This window comes from Rhinolophus hipposideros (genome assembly GCF_964194185.1).
Source record: "Rhinolophus hipposideros genome assembly, chromosome: 8".
Lineage (NCBI taxonomy): Eukaryota > Metazoa > Chordata > Mammalia > Chiroptera > Rhinolophidae > Rhinolophus > Rhinolophus hipposideros.
This window is the reverse complement of record NC_138054.1, coordinates 31,914,851-31,930,717: the sequence shown is the minus strand read 5'-3', so window position 1 is coordinate 31,930,717 and position 15,867 is coordinate 31,914,851. Positions and strand designations below refer to the sequence as shown.

Genomic DNA, 15,867 nt, shown 5'->3' with positions numbered 1-15,867 from the left:
AGTTTCAGAAGTTTCCAGGATGACCCTAGGACGGACCATTAGAAAAACCATGAAGTTAAATCCAGCCTAATTTGCGGCATCATGAATAAATGGTTATTTTAAGCCACTAAATTTTGGGTGTGTGTTTTATGCAATAGATAACTAAAAAATATGTCCAAAACAGAACTCTTCCCTACCTTCAGTACTCCAAAACTTCCCACATTCTTCCCCATCTCTTTAAATTACACTATTATTAATCAAGTGCTCAGGACAAAAGTTAGAAAGTCTTGTCACTTTAAGTTCAAAATACATTTGAAATCCAGTACTTTTCACCAGTTCTATCTCTATCACTCTCGTGTTTTGCCTGAACAATTGAAGTGGTCTTTTTTATTTATTACTAATTTTTCCTTAACATTTAATAATCTTTAAATTGGCCCAGCTTCATGCATTCCATGTAGTGGTCATGTCTCAATCTCCTTCAACCTAAGATGATTTCTCTGTCTTTAGCTTTCATGACCTTGATATTTGGAAGATTGTAGGCCAGTTATTTTGTAGATGCCTCAGTATGAGTTTGTCCAATGTTTCCTGATGATTAGGTTCAGGTTATGAATCTTTGGCAGGAATATCATGGAAGTAGTGTGTTTTTTTATTGCATTCCATCAGGAGGCATAGGATTTCAATTTGCTCTGGTACTGATAATTTTAACTTTGATTTTTTGTTTAATGTGGTATCTACTATAAAGTTTATTTCCTCCTTTGTTATTTATTAGTAGTTTGTAGGGAGGTACTTTGAGACCATGTCAATATCCCATTCTTCATTAAATTATTTGTTTATATTAGCATTGACTCACGGTTTCCTATTTTATCCAATGAGTTGTAATACATTAATTAATTTGGTATTAAAATTGTTCCAGATTTGACCTGTGGGAGCTCCTTCCAGCTGGCTTCTGCACCCTTTGTAGATGCCCCACCATTCTTTGGACACTTGCCTGCTTTCTGGCACAAGATATTCCAGGCTTATCTTGTTCTTTGCCTTGGCATTAAGACATTTTGCCAAAGAACTCTGATTCCTGTTAATGGAGAAAAATGGTATTCAAAAGCCAAGATCTAGGTGCTTGGTGTGCTCATTATTAATGAGGTGTTAATGTTGCAGGTTCTCTCAGTGGACAAAATTAGATAATGCATTTATTTCTGTATTTATTGAAAACCTTGAGTTCATACTGATAGCTTTAATTTTAATCCAGTACTACAGGATTCCTTTTAGTTTTCTTTCCATATTTGTAACTCCATTTTCCAATATTAAGAAATCTAGCTCCCATTATCCTAAATCCGTTTTTACTTCATCAATCCCCAAGGAAAGGTATGCAGCCAACCTTCCATCACTGCTGCTGGCCACTCCCTCATGAGGATGCCCTGTTTATTGAACTTTGGATCTGACATACTGCATTAGACAGCCCTTCTACAGAGGCCGTCCTCACCCTGTTCCTACCATCTTCTTCAGGCTCTGATGTTGAACACCCCTATAGACATTTTCTTCACCAGCTCAGGCCCTGACACTTTTTGAGTGCACACCTGCCAACGCTGAGCCATGTCCACACTTTTCTTACTATACTCAGGTTCTGAGAGCCCACAGACCACCCATCAGCACTGATATTCTCATTCCATTTGAATCCCAATTCTATATCCCCACCGCCACCTCATGCCATCCATATCCTGTTCAGCCTCCTACACGCCAATCTGGACTCCTACTACTTCCCCTAGCTCTGCTGGTACAGACACTGTACTTTGACCCACATAGTGGCTTGTGGATTGAACTGTCAAAGAAATGCAGGAAGAGAATGAAAGGGAAAGTTAGAGAAGGAAAAGAGGAAGACAAAGTTGATTTTTTAAAACACAAATCAGATTATGTCTCTCACTTGCTTAAAATTCTGCAAGTGTTTCCCACCCTAGAAATCCAAACTTCTTACAATGGTCTGTTAAGCCCTTCCATATCTGATTCCTGCTGTCTGTGAAACCTCATCTCAATCCAGGCACCTGAGTTCCCCCGTCACCCCTCACACTATGTTCCAGCCATACAGGCCTATGTGGTCCTCAGTAACTCATTCCTGCCACAGGGCTTTTGCACCCGATGTTAGTTCTGCCTGAACTTTCCCGGACAACTTCATGCGACTGACTCCTTCCTTCTTATGATTTAGGTCTCAGCTCAAAGGTTACATGCTGAGAGGACTTCCCTCTTAAAGCTAACAATACGCTTTCCTTTTTATCTCTTACATGCCCTATTTTATATCCATGGCAACGACAGTTGTCTGGCTTTCCTTGTTTATCTTCTATCTCCCCCAACTAGAATGTGAGTTCTATGAGAACATACTTTGTTTTATTATTGTATCTCCAGCACCTCGAATAATGGGTACTAAATAATCATTGAATTAATGATACAAAACATACATAATCTCCACTCTTACCTTTCTGCCATTTAAGAAATACTAATAAGAGAATATTGATCTTGGAGTCAAACAGCCCTGAATTTAAATCCTAAAGAGCTGTGTAATTTTGAGTCATTTACTTGATCCTGAGTTTGTTTTCCATCTGCAAAAAAAAAAGGAAAAGAAAAAAAGACAATACAACCTACCTTGCAGGGTTGTTATTAAAAACAAGATCACACATGTGGAAAACAAAGCAGTTATTTGGCACCCAGTACAGTTGTGGTTTCCATTCCCAAATATTGTTGCATATTGGAATTGCTTGGAAATCTTTAGACCTTCACACGCAAACATTATGGTTTAACTGGTATGGGGTACAGCCTGGGGATCGACATATTTAAAAGCTCCCCAGGTGATTCTACCATGGGCAGTGAAGTTCAGGAACCACTGCAATAAAGGACAACTGTCTGATAATTAAATAGTATGGCAAATTAAGAGTAGGGATTTTAGGAGCAGCACCTACTAAGTTATCTGTGTATTGTTTGTGCTTATAATAAATGCAGCTCTCCTTTCAGAAGCCCTCCTAAGATTACCTTTAACAACTTTTTTTCAGAGTTAACTGTACATATTTATCCAGTGACAGAAGGTAAGGCCAGAGCCTTAAAACCCTGCTCCCTTTTACACTGCTTAGGTAAGACAGTTACTAACAAAACTTGACTTCTACCATATACCATATATAAAAATTACTTTGTAATGGATCACAGAGCTAACTGTGAAACTAAAATAGCTAAGGTTCCAAACGGAAACACCATCATCATGACATTGGTATAGACAAAGATTTCTTAAACAAGAAACAAAAATCATGAATCATAAAAGGACTAACCACAGGACTTAATTAAATACACAAACTAAACCAAAAAACTCCCAAACAAAATTAAAAAACTCAAAACAAACAAAAAATAGAAAATGCTGTCCTTATCCTGGCTTGCCCCTAATAATTTGTCAGTGTTTGACCCTTCACTAAAAGTGACATGCAGACCAAAGATGGAACTAACTTCTTGAAAAAGACAGCTTACCGTGAAAAGACATGGAGGAAACTTAAATGCATATTGCTAAGTGAAAGAAGCCAATCTGAAAAGACTATATACTGTACGATTCCAACTATATGACATTCTGAGAAAAACTATAGAGGCAATAGAAAGATCAGTGGTTGCCAGGACGGGAAGGGGGAGGAAAGAGGAAGGGATGAATAAGTGGAACACAGGATTTTAAGGGCAGTGAAACCATTCTGTGTGATATTTTATAATTGTGTATACATATTATGCATTTGTCAAAACTTATAGAACTGTTCAATAGCGTGAACCCTGACATTAACTATTAACTTTAGTTAATAATAACATATTTAAGACTGGTTCATCAATTCTAACCAATGTACTACACTAATGTGAGATGTTACTATGGGAAATAGGAGGAAAGAGAATATATGGGAACTTTGCACTTTCTGTTCAAGTTTTCTGTAAATTTAAAACTGCTCTAAAAAATAAAATCTATTAATTTTTTTAAAAAAGCAAGAAAAAGTGAGCTCAAAGGTGTTTTATATTAAGTGACAATACGGTATCTGGGAAAAGTACCTTCTTCACTGATGCATTAATCAACCTAGTGACTAACTGCACCGTATCATGTCAATCATTCAAAGTTAAACATTTTTGGCAATGCCTGGTTTTCAGTGTTTAAAGAAAATAAATTGACTTTATAGGATTCACAAAACCCAAAAGCCTAAATTTGTTAAAACCTTAATTTTATTGCCTAGTTATTCAACAGTCTGAAAGAGAACTGTTATAAACTATAAATATAGATGCTACAGCATATTTATATTTGATTCTGAACAAGTACTACTTAAATAAAAAAATTGTGTATCAAATTTTATTTTAATTAATGAAATGAAAAGCCTGCTTCTGCTTTTAAAAGATTTCTTAAAATGTAATGCCACTTTCTTATGCTACACTGGAGATGAAATATGTTTCTCCATAATCCTTAGAAAATTCTTCCACTCTTTAAAATATTTTTTTAAACCATCAATCTTCTTCATGATTGATAAATTCATCAGTCTATCCAGAAATGCAACTTGATCTTACAACTTGAATTGTTTTCTATAAAAACTGGCACATATAAGTGTTTCAGATATTTACTTTCTATTGAAAAGTCTGAAACTTCCAAACCAGCACTACAATTTAAAATCTTTTATTACTAATAGCATATTTCCATCTCTACTTTTTGCAAGTAATTGAAATATATTAGGTGACTACCTGGAAATAGGTAGAATTATAATTTAAATGAACACGAGAGCATAATTTATATATGTGTCATATCAGCCAAACTTTGTTATATAACAAAAAGACAAATCTAGCTAATGTCCGACTTGTTCCAAACAGTATTAAAAATGGACTTCACACACACACCATTTTGTTCTAGTTATTTCAACTCATACAGTGGTTCTCATCAAAACAGAATGAAAAGTACAGAAAAAGTATTTTTAAAAATCTCATCAACTTACATGTAATAAGTTTTTGCCAAGATTTTTTTTTAGGAGTGAAAATGATAAAGCAAAGAATATGAAAAGTCTAAAGAAAATAACATTAATTGCAAAGGTTAATAAGAAATGTATTTTGGCAAGTTGAGATCTTACGTGGCTCATACTCTGTCCTCTGCATCAGAAGGGGACTCTGCAAATGTCTATATACCAAACTGAGTGGGAAAGAGATTCTTTTCACTACACTGGTAGTTTTCCCACCTGTGATTGGCTTTATTACTGAATAGAAACAGTTTAATCCTAAAAATTTACTGCTGAATGTTTGGAAAGGACTATTAGACTGAAAATTTCTACCATAAATGCACTGAGGAAAAAAACATTAGTCTCAGCCTAAGACTCTATTCTCAAATAATGTTCCCACATAAAATTAGTCTTAAAACATAAAAACAGTGAAAATACTAAACATCTCAAAAATGAAAAAAATACTGAAAAATACATGATCAACATGATTTTAGCTATCTAAAAGTATGCTTTTATTCCAAAAGTCTATTTACAAAGTGTGCTAACATTGCATTTTAAAAGACATGTATCAGATGTTAATAAGTCATTATTGCAATTTTATAAAAAGTTTCATATCCTTTCAAATATTTTTGTGATTAAGAAATAATTAAAAGGCTATAAACTGTCATTGCCGCGAAGAGCACGTGATCTTAAGGGAAGAAACATCTCACTCGAATTCCCACAAGTTCCTTCTTCTAACTGTAGCTCTGGGGGCAAAGGGGGAGCCCCAGGGTCCCCAGGTCGGGGAAGTGTAGTTGAAGAGAAGTTAGGATTTTCAGTTCTGCCTACTTCTAGAACAGGCAAATTCACAGAAGAATAGGTAGAAAAAAAGGGGGCTGTGCTGGATTCTCCTTCTGGATGGTACATGACAGTGGATGCTGTCAGTTTTTCTGAGAAATTACTCTCATCTGAATTTGATCTATAAAGGTTGTTTGTGGCTCCATCTGGAAAAGGTTCACAGCTGCTACATTTCAGTCCTATAATAAAATTATTCAGATGTCAATGAAAAAGAAACAAACCTCAGTCTATGCCTATCTTGTAACTTCTTAAAGATTACAAGCTAGTGACCACACAAGCAAAATTTAAACAGTAATTTATAAATTCTGTCATAATCCATTTCACATTTCAATTGCTTTTCCCAATAACTATGAAGTGTACTATTATTTAATTTTCCAGACAAAGCAATAGTCTCTTACATTTGCCAGACATGACAATAGTCTCAAGGAAGCTAAATGAAATGCTATAGTCTATATTTAATTTGTATACTTCTATACTTAACTATTGAAGGACCTGCAAAAGAAGTGGCTCCTAAAATTTTTCATAAAATGAGAAATAGCTTTCACAACTAATATTCTTTAGCATTGTTATAAAAATAACATTACCCAATAAAAACAAAATTTAAACGGCATATAATCAAATTCTGAGTTAATGCTAATTACTCATTCTTGAATCATGGTATTTGAAAGGGATTTCCGAGGTCATCTAGGATAGTCTCTCACTATTAGAGATGAGAAAACAGAGACTCAGAACAGTTAAGTCATGCCCAGCAATCCAGGACTTCTTCGTAAGAAAGTGAGAATTAGATTCCAGGTCTCCTCTTCACATTAAATAGATAATGTCCTGGTTCTCAATCTAACACATTTATTTAAATGACAGTGGTTGTTCTTCTGATCAAAGAACTTTATCGTATCTAAAAGTATAGCCAACAATTAGCTTCAGGGGGAAAAGAATAAACACAAACAAAATTTATCTTTCTGTTAAGTTTAGCAAATATTCAACTCCTAACTATCCATAGGCAAAGAGCTTCCAGAGTTGACAAATTTTATGTAACACCTGCAAAGTCTATAAAATACATTTATACGTCATTTTTTCCCACTAGCTTTTCAACTTCACAATACATTCAGCATTTCTGTCCCGTGCTATAAACTTTGTTTTAAAACAGAACTCAGAATGGGACACTTCCAATGTGTTCAAGCATGGATTTAGAGATTGTGAGTTCTTTAAGGGCAGAGTCCTAAATTACTCATTTCTGTATTCCCAGCACCTAGAAGAGCTGGAGTAGAGCTACATCACATTCACAATTAACGTAAGTGCTCTGGAAAGAGAGAGACAGAGAGTGAGATGGGGCTGGGGCGGGGGAGGGGGGTTAAATTGTGCAGGCTAATTACACAGCATTTCAATCAGTGTGTATGCTATGGGGTGAGTGTGAAACAGGAGTGGTGAATTTGCTATTTTCTCCAGCAGTCTCAGTTTCCATGCCTCTCTCATTTTGCCTGACTAAGTGTGATTCTAGTGTTTAAAGTTATGTGTAATTTATACAACATGTTTCTTACAAACATAAGCCAACTATTTCATCCTGTGATCAACTGGTGGGAGAAAAACTATCAGAGTTGGACTTATTAAAATATTTGCCTACATACGATTCTTAATGTGTGATGTGCATTTTCAGGGGTTACTTTTCAATAGATTAATCTTACATTCTGATGACTTTAGAAACAAACCCCTGTGCATACTGGGACTTTATTATAGATAAATTTTCTAAAAATGGTATTGTTAATGAATATAAATACAAAACATTGACTGATATTCCACTTTTCCAATGCAGTGATAGCATATAAGATTAAAAAATGCAAACTGAATATAATTCTGAAGCGTAATTTTTTGAATAAAAGCAAAACAAGAATTTCTGAATTTTTTGTTTTGTTTTGCATTTTACTTTTAAAAGTACTGTTACATTTAAATGAATTCTTTTATATATATTTACCTTTAAGATGTTCTAGTTTTATATTTCGAAGTTTCAGCACTTCATCTGTAATCTTCTGTATCAGGAAGTTCTGTGTTTTTTCTCGTCGAATAGATTCAACCAGGGTATCTAGTCCTTTAGGGTTTTCTTGTAAGTAGTCTAATAATTTTCCAGCCCTTTTTCTACTTGATGTTCGACAAGAAATTTCTTCAGTGTCTTCTCTACTGAGTATTTTTTTTGCACGTAGATGATCAAAATGTCTCTCAGCTATGATTTTTTCACACAGGTACACACGCAAATTTTCTAAGGCCTAAAAGACATAAAATATGCTTCAATGTTATTGTTTAACACCTAAGGAAATTACATAGGTGACTAATTATTAGTTACGAATCTTAACTGATGGGAGAAGACATTTTGAAGTGAGGGAGGCCCAGGCCTACTAAAATGCATGCTATAAAGATGAAGGTCCAAGTAGAAAAAGTAGGTTCTAGACTAGACATTCTTCATAGCTTCTGCCCTGCGCTGATCTCATTTTCACACCTAGAAACCAGGACCAAGCAACTGTGAGAAGGGGCGTTCTAATTTAGAAGGCCTGAGTCCATGGAAATATGGTGGTCTGCTGACGGCTACCTTTACAGGTAAAGATGAGAGCAGAGACTTCCATACGTTTTAGTCACCATTTATCAAGAAATCCAGGATTAGTAAGGACCAGAGAGGATAACTTAATGAGAGGTCTCAGAGTTGAGAACTTTCTCATGTTCGTTAATTTTCCATCTTCCTAGAGTAAAACCATTTTTTTAAACAAACACTAACCTAAAAGGGCCCGTAATGTGTCTATCTTTGGAGTCACTAGGAAAGACACTTCTCCAACTCAGTGAGTCATTTGGTAGAAGGGAGGTAGAAAGATGTGGTGGGGGAAGAAACCTAAAGGAATAGTGAATGTTGGAATTAAAGAACTAAAAAAAAAGGAAATCACAGAAAACAGGGATAGATCTGAGAAGTACCTAAGGGGGTTTAATAAGTAGAAAATTGATAGGGGTCCCAATAAACGACTTTAATAGTTCAGTGCCAGTGACTGTATTATAGCTCTTTCACTTACTAGATATGTGATCTTAGGAAAAGTAACTTCTCTGTGCCTCAGTTTCCTCATCTGAGTGTTATGAGGAATACATTAATACATGCAAAGTACTTAGAAAAGTGCCTGCTACATAGTGATCAATAAATATTAGTGATGGTGACATGATCGCTAATATGACTCACATCTATCACGATGAGCAAAAGGCAATGGAAGATCTCAAAAGTACCCTAGTTTATGGTAGCAGAAAAGTAAGACTAGTTGGGGCCGGCCCAGTGGCTCAGGTGGTTGGAGCTCCGTGCTCCTAACTCCAAAGGTTGCCGGTTCGATTCCCACATGGGCCAGTGGGCTCTCAACCACAAGGTTGCAGGTTCAACTCCTCAAGTCCCGCAAGGGATGGTGGGCTCCGACCCCTGCAACTAAGATTGAACACGGCACCTTGAGCTGAGTTGCCTTCTGGATGGCTCAGTTGGTTGGAACGCGTCCTCTCAACCACAAGGTTACCAGTTCGATTCCTCGACTCCTGCAAGGGATGGTGGGCAGCGCCCCCTGCAACTAGCAACAGCAACTGGACCTGGAGATGAGCTGCGCCCTTCACAACTAAGACTGAAAGGACAACAACTTGACTTGGAAAAAAAGAAAAAGTCCTGGAAGTACACACTGTTCCCCAACAAAGTCCTGTTCCCCTTCCCCAATAAAATCTTTAAAAAAAAAAAAAAAAAAGTAGACTAGTAAAAGGTTCCTGTAATTCTCAGTTGACTCATTTCACATATTCCTTTATTTATTCACTCAACAAACATTTCATATATCTAAATGCCTAATATGCCAAGTACTAAGCATGTAAACCAACAAGACTTGAAACCTGCATGCAAAGGGCTCATGGTCTAGGTATATAGTACATAGCACACGTAAGCCAATAATTATACAACAATGTGATATGACTCAGGAAGCAAAAATGACTATTGGTCAAGTACTGGGGAGCACAGAGTAAGCAATTAACCCTACCTCCAGGACCTGGATATTTAGAGGCTATACCTTTGCTATTTAGAGGCTATACTTTTGGCTATACTTTTTCCTATACAGGCATGAAGGTGTGCAGTGGAGAAAATACTGTGAAGTCTGGGGCAGTTGGAACACAGGCTGCATGTGAGAGGGTGGTGAGGAATGCAGTGAAGGAAAACTGGAGTTGGATTACAGAAGAATTTTTATAACATGCTGAGGAACACACATTTCCCTGTAGCCAAAAGAATCATGCAAGGTTTATAAATAAGAAGCAATAAGACAACTTTTGCAGAGGACCAGGGGGAAGCCAAAACTGGGGTCAAAGGAGACCAATTAGAAGACTGCTGCCATATCTCACGTATGTTGAGTGCATGAATTTAAGCTGTGGGGATGGAGACAGAGACGACTAGATTTAAAAGATGAACTCCTCGTAGCTGGCCGGTTAGCTCAGTTAGAGCGTGGTGCTAATAAAAGATGAACTCCTTGAAAAACCTCACCTGTTGTCCTTTTTATCACCAACGTGGTAATTCCCAAATTTGGGTAGGCGATCAAGACTTTCTCCACCTAGACATCCCAAAGGTACTTAAAATTCAACATGTCTAAAAGCAAATTTATCTTCCCCTATTCTTTTGCTCTAATAGTCTCAACTCATTTGAGAGTATCACCACCCATCCAATCATGCTATAAACCTACCATGATCCTAGACCTTCCCTCTTTCACTCACTTGCCACATCTAATCACCCATCCACCGAGCCCTGACACTCTACCTCTTATATTTATCGAATTCACCCCTTTACTTCATCTCTATTGTTAGCATTACTTTAGTTAGTTCAGGTCTTTTTGCATGGGCTTTTAACCTAGCTATACTTCCTACTTTTCTCCTCCCTCTCAAATTTCCCCTTCACACATGCATCAGATTTTCCAAATTTTCAAGAGAAAATCAGTTAGATGAACTCTAATATTGAAATGCTGTCAGTTACTTTTTAAAAAAATTTAAAACACTGTGTGTGTTCCACCCCTGCCTTAAAAGGATAAATTTCCTCAACAATGGCAGAATAGTAGAAAAGAGCATGGCTCTAGACTCGGAGCAACCGCATTTCAAATCCTCAATCTGTCACATACTTCTGTGAGAGCTGGAGCAAGTTACTTACCTCTCCAAGCTTCTGGTTCCTTAGTGATAAGATGACACTTACTTTGGAGGACCTCGAGGACTAACTGAGACAATGCATATGAAGATTTGACAGTCTCTGATACACAGTAAGTACTCAATAATAGCTAACAAAATGGCAGACAGGGTGCTCCATAGTGTGGATCCTACCTACATTTCCAGCTTAATTTATCGCCATCTCTATCTGTCCTGGTAATTTATGTTGTACCTGAAACTGCTGTTTGTCTGTCTTTCCTTACGATGTTATCTTTGTCTTGTTTTCTCTTCTATACCCCACGTCGCTTTCATTCTTTAAGATTCAGGACAGCAGTCATCTTCTTCAGGAAGTTTTCCCTAAGTTTCCCACAATAAGTTAGGCACCCCTCTCCTCTGTTCTTACAGTACCATGTACACATTTCACTTTTCCATAAACCAGGACTCCACTTCTCATCTCCCGATTCATTCCCAGACCCTTCCATTCTGTCTCACTACTCTTCTCAAAGTCACCAATGACCTCCTTAATGCCAAATCTGGTAATTTTCAGTCTTCACCTTACTGTTCAGCAGCATCGACACAGTTGACCATGCCTTTCTTGAAATGCTCTTCTTTTGTTACCACAATCTCCTGGCTTTCTTCCCTTTTCTGTGGCTATAACTTCCCACTTTAACTTTTCTATGATCTCCCTTTTCCCGTCTAGCTCCCAACTCCCTAAGTGAACTCATTAAATCCCACATTTATATTTTCAGCTCAGATCTCTTTTCTGATCTTCAGACTTGTGCATCTAGTTGCTGATTTGACATTTCTGCATACTAATCTGATTCCACTCTATTCCCAGTTCCTACATACAATCCATCACCAAGGCCTATAATTTCCTTTTCAAAAATGCATCTGGAATTTTCTAGCTGCATCCATTTCCACTGCCTTCAATCTGACCCAAATCACCACCATCTCTCAAATATATAAATTCTAAGAGTCTCCTGGTTTCCCTCTTTTCACTTTTGCTCTCCTCAGTCCATAAAATAGGCAGAGGGATCTTTTAAAAATAGAATTCTTCAATAGGTCCCTACTACACTTGGGGAAAAAAAATCCAAACACTTTACTACCATCTATTAAGACCCTTCATGATCTGGCTCTAGCCCACCTTCCTCCTAATTTCACCTCAGGGAACCCTCTCCTCTGCCTTCTTCCAATTTCCCCAAGTCACCAAGATCCTCCCTGTTTTAGGTCCTTTGCAAATTCTATTCTGCCTGGAATGCTCTTCCCTGAGTTCTGTCATAGCTCTCAGGAACCAATTTAACTGTAACTTTCCCTGACCATATTATCTCAAGTAGATGCCCCCTGTTATTGTTTCAACATCTGTCTGTTTCCTTCATAGTACCTACCATCATTTGTAATTACACGTTTATTTGTTTTCAACCCTAATGACCTATATGTTTGAAGCAGGCAAACACCAGGTATGTTTTGTTCTACTCTGTATACCCTGCACTTAGCAGAATGCTAAGTAGACAGTGTTTTGGATGAATGTAAAATTCATTGCACTTATTTTGTAATTTGTTAATCATCATTTTAAGTCTCTCTCCTCCCAAGAAATCAAGCTCTTTTCAAACTAGGATTGTATCTTAGTTTTAAATTTTTAAACTGTTAGATGCAACTACAATATCAGCCTCACAGCAGCATGTAACCCGTATTTAATTCAACTGAACTAAATTCCACCAAAAAGATGAGGTAAAAAGCTAGATGGGGCAGGATGGAAAAGGAGTATAGTGAAGAAGTGGGAGTTTCCAGGAGGACGGGTGATGGTATACTATTCATCAAGACAGAGACTACAGTAGGAACAGCAAGGAGCCTTGGGGGAGGGATAATAAAAAGTTCAATTTTAGACAAGATGAGGAATCTGCATGACATAAAGTAGATTTCCAGTAGATACCTGGAAATAAGTGCCTATAGTTAAGAGAGAAGAAAGTTCAAATATGTGGCTGATAACTGTCTAAGGCAGGGGTGTCCAATCTGTGGCCTGCAGGCCAACTGTGGCCCATGATCCGTTGTTAATTGACCCGCAGCAAATTCCAAAAATATATTTAGTTTACTTAAACCAGGTGAGGCAATATGTACTTCACCTCGAGTGAGTGGCCCGGCTGTTTGTGTATTTTACCGCATATGGCCCTTGGTGAAAAAGGCTGAAAAAAGTTTGGACACCCCTGGTCTAAGGTCATAAACCATTTTGAAAATATCATGAAAAAAATTTCTAAGAAAAATATGTGCACATACTTTTTTTCATAGACCTCCTGAAACCCATTTTTGACTCCCCAAGGTTATGAATGTCTGATGTAGCTGTAAAATGAAATCATGGAGATGAATATCAACGAACTGATAGAAAAAAATAAATACCTGGAAGCCACTCTTCACATCTGTGTTGGCATACAAGTTTTACATCCTCCCACTTGTAACCTCTCACTGCCTGTTTTATCTGCTGTAAAATGGGAATGACAATTATCTCCCTTAGACATTGCTGTAAAGATTAAATGGGTTGGTGCAACCGCTATGGAAGGCAGTGTGGAGGTTCCTCAAAAATTTAAGAATACAATTAACATGACTCAGGAATCCCTCTCCTGGGTATCTACCCAAAAAATCTGAAAACATTTATCCATAAAGACACGTGTGCTCCAATGTTCATTGCAGCTTTGTTTACAGTGGCCAAGACATGGAAACAACCAAAATGTCCTTCGATAGATGAATGGATGAAGAAGTGGTGGTATATATACACAATGGAATACTATTCGGTGTTAAGAAAAGATGCTATAGGACCATTTGTGACAACATGGATGGATCTTAAGATTATAATGCTAAGTGAAATAAGTCAGACAGAAAAAGTAGAGAACCATGATTTCACTGATATTGTGGTATATAAAACTGAAAACAACAAAAGAACAAGACAAACAAATGAAGGACTAAAAACTCATAGACACAGACAATAAATAGTTTAGGGGTTATCAGAGGGTAAGGGGGGAGGGGGGCTCTAGAAGAGGGTAAATGGGGTCTAATATGTGATGATGGAAAGAGAACTGACTCTGGGTGGTGAACACACAATGTGAGATATAGATGATGTAATACAGAATTGTACACCTGAAATCTATGGAACTTTACTAACAATTGTCACCCCAACAAACTTTAATTAAAAAAAAAAAGATTACATGGGAACATTGTAAATCGTGTGACACAGCATCTGGAACAAAGCAAGCCTAGTTTTTGAAGTTCATGGTTTTACTGGCACAAATCTTGAGTAAGACAACACTCATTTATTCTGTATTAGTTATCAACGTCCCAGTCTTATATCAACTAAATGTAAAGCAGGGGCCCGATCCTCATTTTTTGGTATCTTTCCAGGCCCAAGGACAGCACTTTCCATACAGTAAGTGTTGCATAAATAGCTGCTGAATGAGGAAGCGAAGGCATACTGCTATTGAGTCCTACTAACTGTAATTATGGGTACAGTGTAATAAACCTTACAGGAGAGAGAAAAAGAAGGGATTTGAAGTAGATGAACATTCCCAAAGACGAAATTGTGAGTTTTGTAGTGTTAAACCAGTGCACACTTCGTGCTGTTTGTTTTTCATCTGAATTAACATATTTTAGTGGCATTCACAGAGGTCCGATACTGCAAAACAACTGAAAGCAAAGGAAAAGGAGAAACAAGTCCTACCTCAACAAAGGCATTCTTGAAGAATATAAAGATTTTCTGCAGCGTCCAAGCAACATTTAGCGATTGAGTATTCCCCAGTGTTTGCCTGTCAATCAATTCTCGGCGACACGCATTCATCCCCTTCCCCTCCATTTAAATATGTGGGCGTTCGCTTACGAGGGGAATTCCAGACCGTGCTTTCAGCTGGTGAGCTTCCTTAACCCCTTTTGCAAAAGTGTTTCACGTATTTGCTCCACTGCTTGGGATCCTCCGTCGGGGCCAGCCTCCGGGTCGAGCCAGCAGCCCGGACAGTCCGACTCGAAGGTGAACCCGAGCCGCGGATCCCTAACCGCGCGGCAGCGAAGCGCGGGGGGGAAACCTCCAGGGGACGGTGAGGAGTGGGCGCGAAGCAGACAATGAAGTAACGCTCCACGGAAGAAGGCTTCAGAAGCCCAAGCCCCGCTCTTGGCGATGCAAAACTTGGACTGACACGTCGCCGAAGGATCACTTCCACCAAGGCCCCTCGGAGGCAGGGCCCACTGCCCACCGCTTCCCTCCGCGACCCACAGGCTCCTCCGCCCACTCGGGCTCCGGGCTTCCGCTTGCCTCGCCCGCCCGCGGGGCTGCAGCCCGCCCCCGCCCGCCCCCAGCCCTCGGGGCGCCTGGGTAAGGCTGTGCTACTCACGTCCTTCTTCACTTCGGTCAGGTCCTCTTCTGTGAGGGACGGCGCCATGGGCTCCATGGCGGAGGCGGGAGATGGCGCTTCTTCCGGGTCCGGGAGCTCGGGTTGCGCCGCTCCACCTAAACGGGAGGCTTCGGCCTCGGGACGAGGGACAAGAGCGGAGGCGGAGCGGTTCAGGAGGAAGAGGGCTGCCCCTTGGAAAACAGGGGGGTCTCGGAAGTCACACTGTGGCGCTTCCGGCTCTGCCCGCGGAGCCGCCACCACCGCAGACCCGCGGCAGAAAGACGCGGCCCGCGGCCCCGCGTTCCTTCGCTCTCCTACAGGCTCCAGCGCAGGTGCGGCAGGGCCCTCGGCAGACCCCGCCCCGTCCGTGCGGCAGCCAATCGCCGCCAGCCCGCGGGCCAACCTGTCTCCGCCCTCCCGGCCCGAGCCTTTAAGGAGGGGCTTCGCCCACATCCTCCAGGTCTTTTGCGTGTGACACCGGGTTGGCCTCCCGGAAAGGCATCGTTTCCGTGGGTGGAACCACTTGCTGCTGTGCGGGCGGACCCGCC

The 15,867-nt window shown here is 39.3% G+C and overlaps 2 protein-coding genes across 3 annotated transcripts in view; both read right to left on the bottom strand.

Moving 5' to 3' along the window:
* LOC308501115 (UPF0690 protein C1orf52) overlaps positions 1 to 3,849 on the bottom strand; it is a 16,640-nt gene extending 12,791 nt beyond the window's left edge. The window contains exon 1 of the mRNA XM_081056849.1: positions 968 to 3,849. The gene's annotated coding sequence lies outside the window, so the exon portion shown is untranslated. The remainder of the gene's footprint in view (positions 1 to 967) is intronic.
* BCL10 (BCL10 immune signaling adaptor) lies at positions 3,701 to 15,867 on the bottom strand. 2 transcript variants are annotated; one of them, XM_081056848.1, is made up of 3 exons: positions 15,320 to 15,867; positions 7,753 to 8,041; positions 3,701 to 5,965 (listed from the first exon to the last, which is right to left on the bottom strand). In XM_081056848.1, exons 1-3 carry the CDS (start codon positions 15,770 to 15,772, stop codon positions 5,604 to 5,606), a joined length of 1,104 nt encoding a protein of 367 aa, XP_080912974.1. In that variant the 5' UTR covers positions 15,773 to 15,867; the 3' UTR covers positions 3,701 to 5,603. The 2 variants fall into 2 exon arrangements, 1 of the variants encoding a protein (XP_080912974.1); XR_013993829.1 differs by having other exon boundaries at positions 4,626 to 5,965; positions 14,812 to 15,798.

Bases quoted from the DNA above. Each gene is read 5' to 3' on its own strand.
- BCL10 (XM_081056848.1), bottom strand. From the start codon at position 15,772: ATGTGGGCGAAGCCCCTCCTTAAAGGCTCGGGCCGGGAGGGCGGAGAC. The intron at 8,042-15,319 runs GTGAGTAGCACA...TATGTCTTTTAG, and splicing joins TGACCGAAGTGAAGAAGGAC to GCCTTAGAAAATTTGCGTGT. The intron at 5,966-7,752 runs GTAAATATATAT...ATTTTATTATAG, and splicing joins AAAACTAGAACATCTTAAAG to GACTGAAATGTAGCAGCTGT.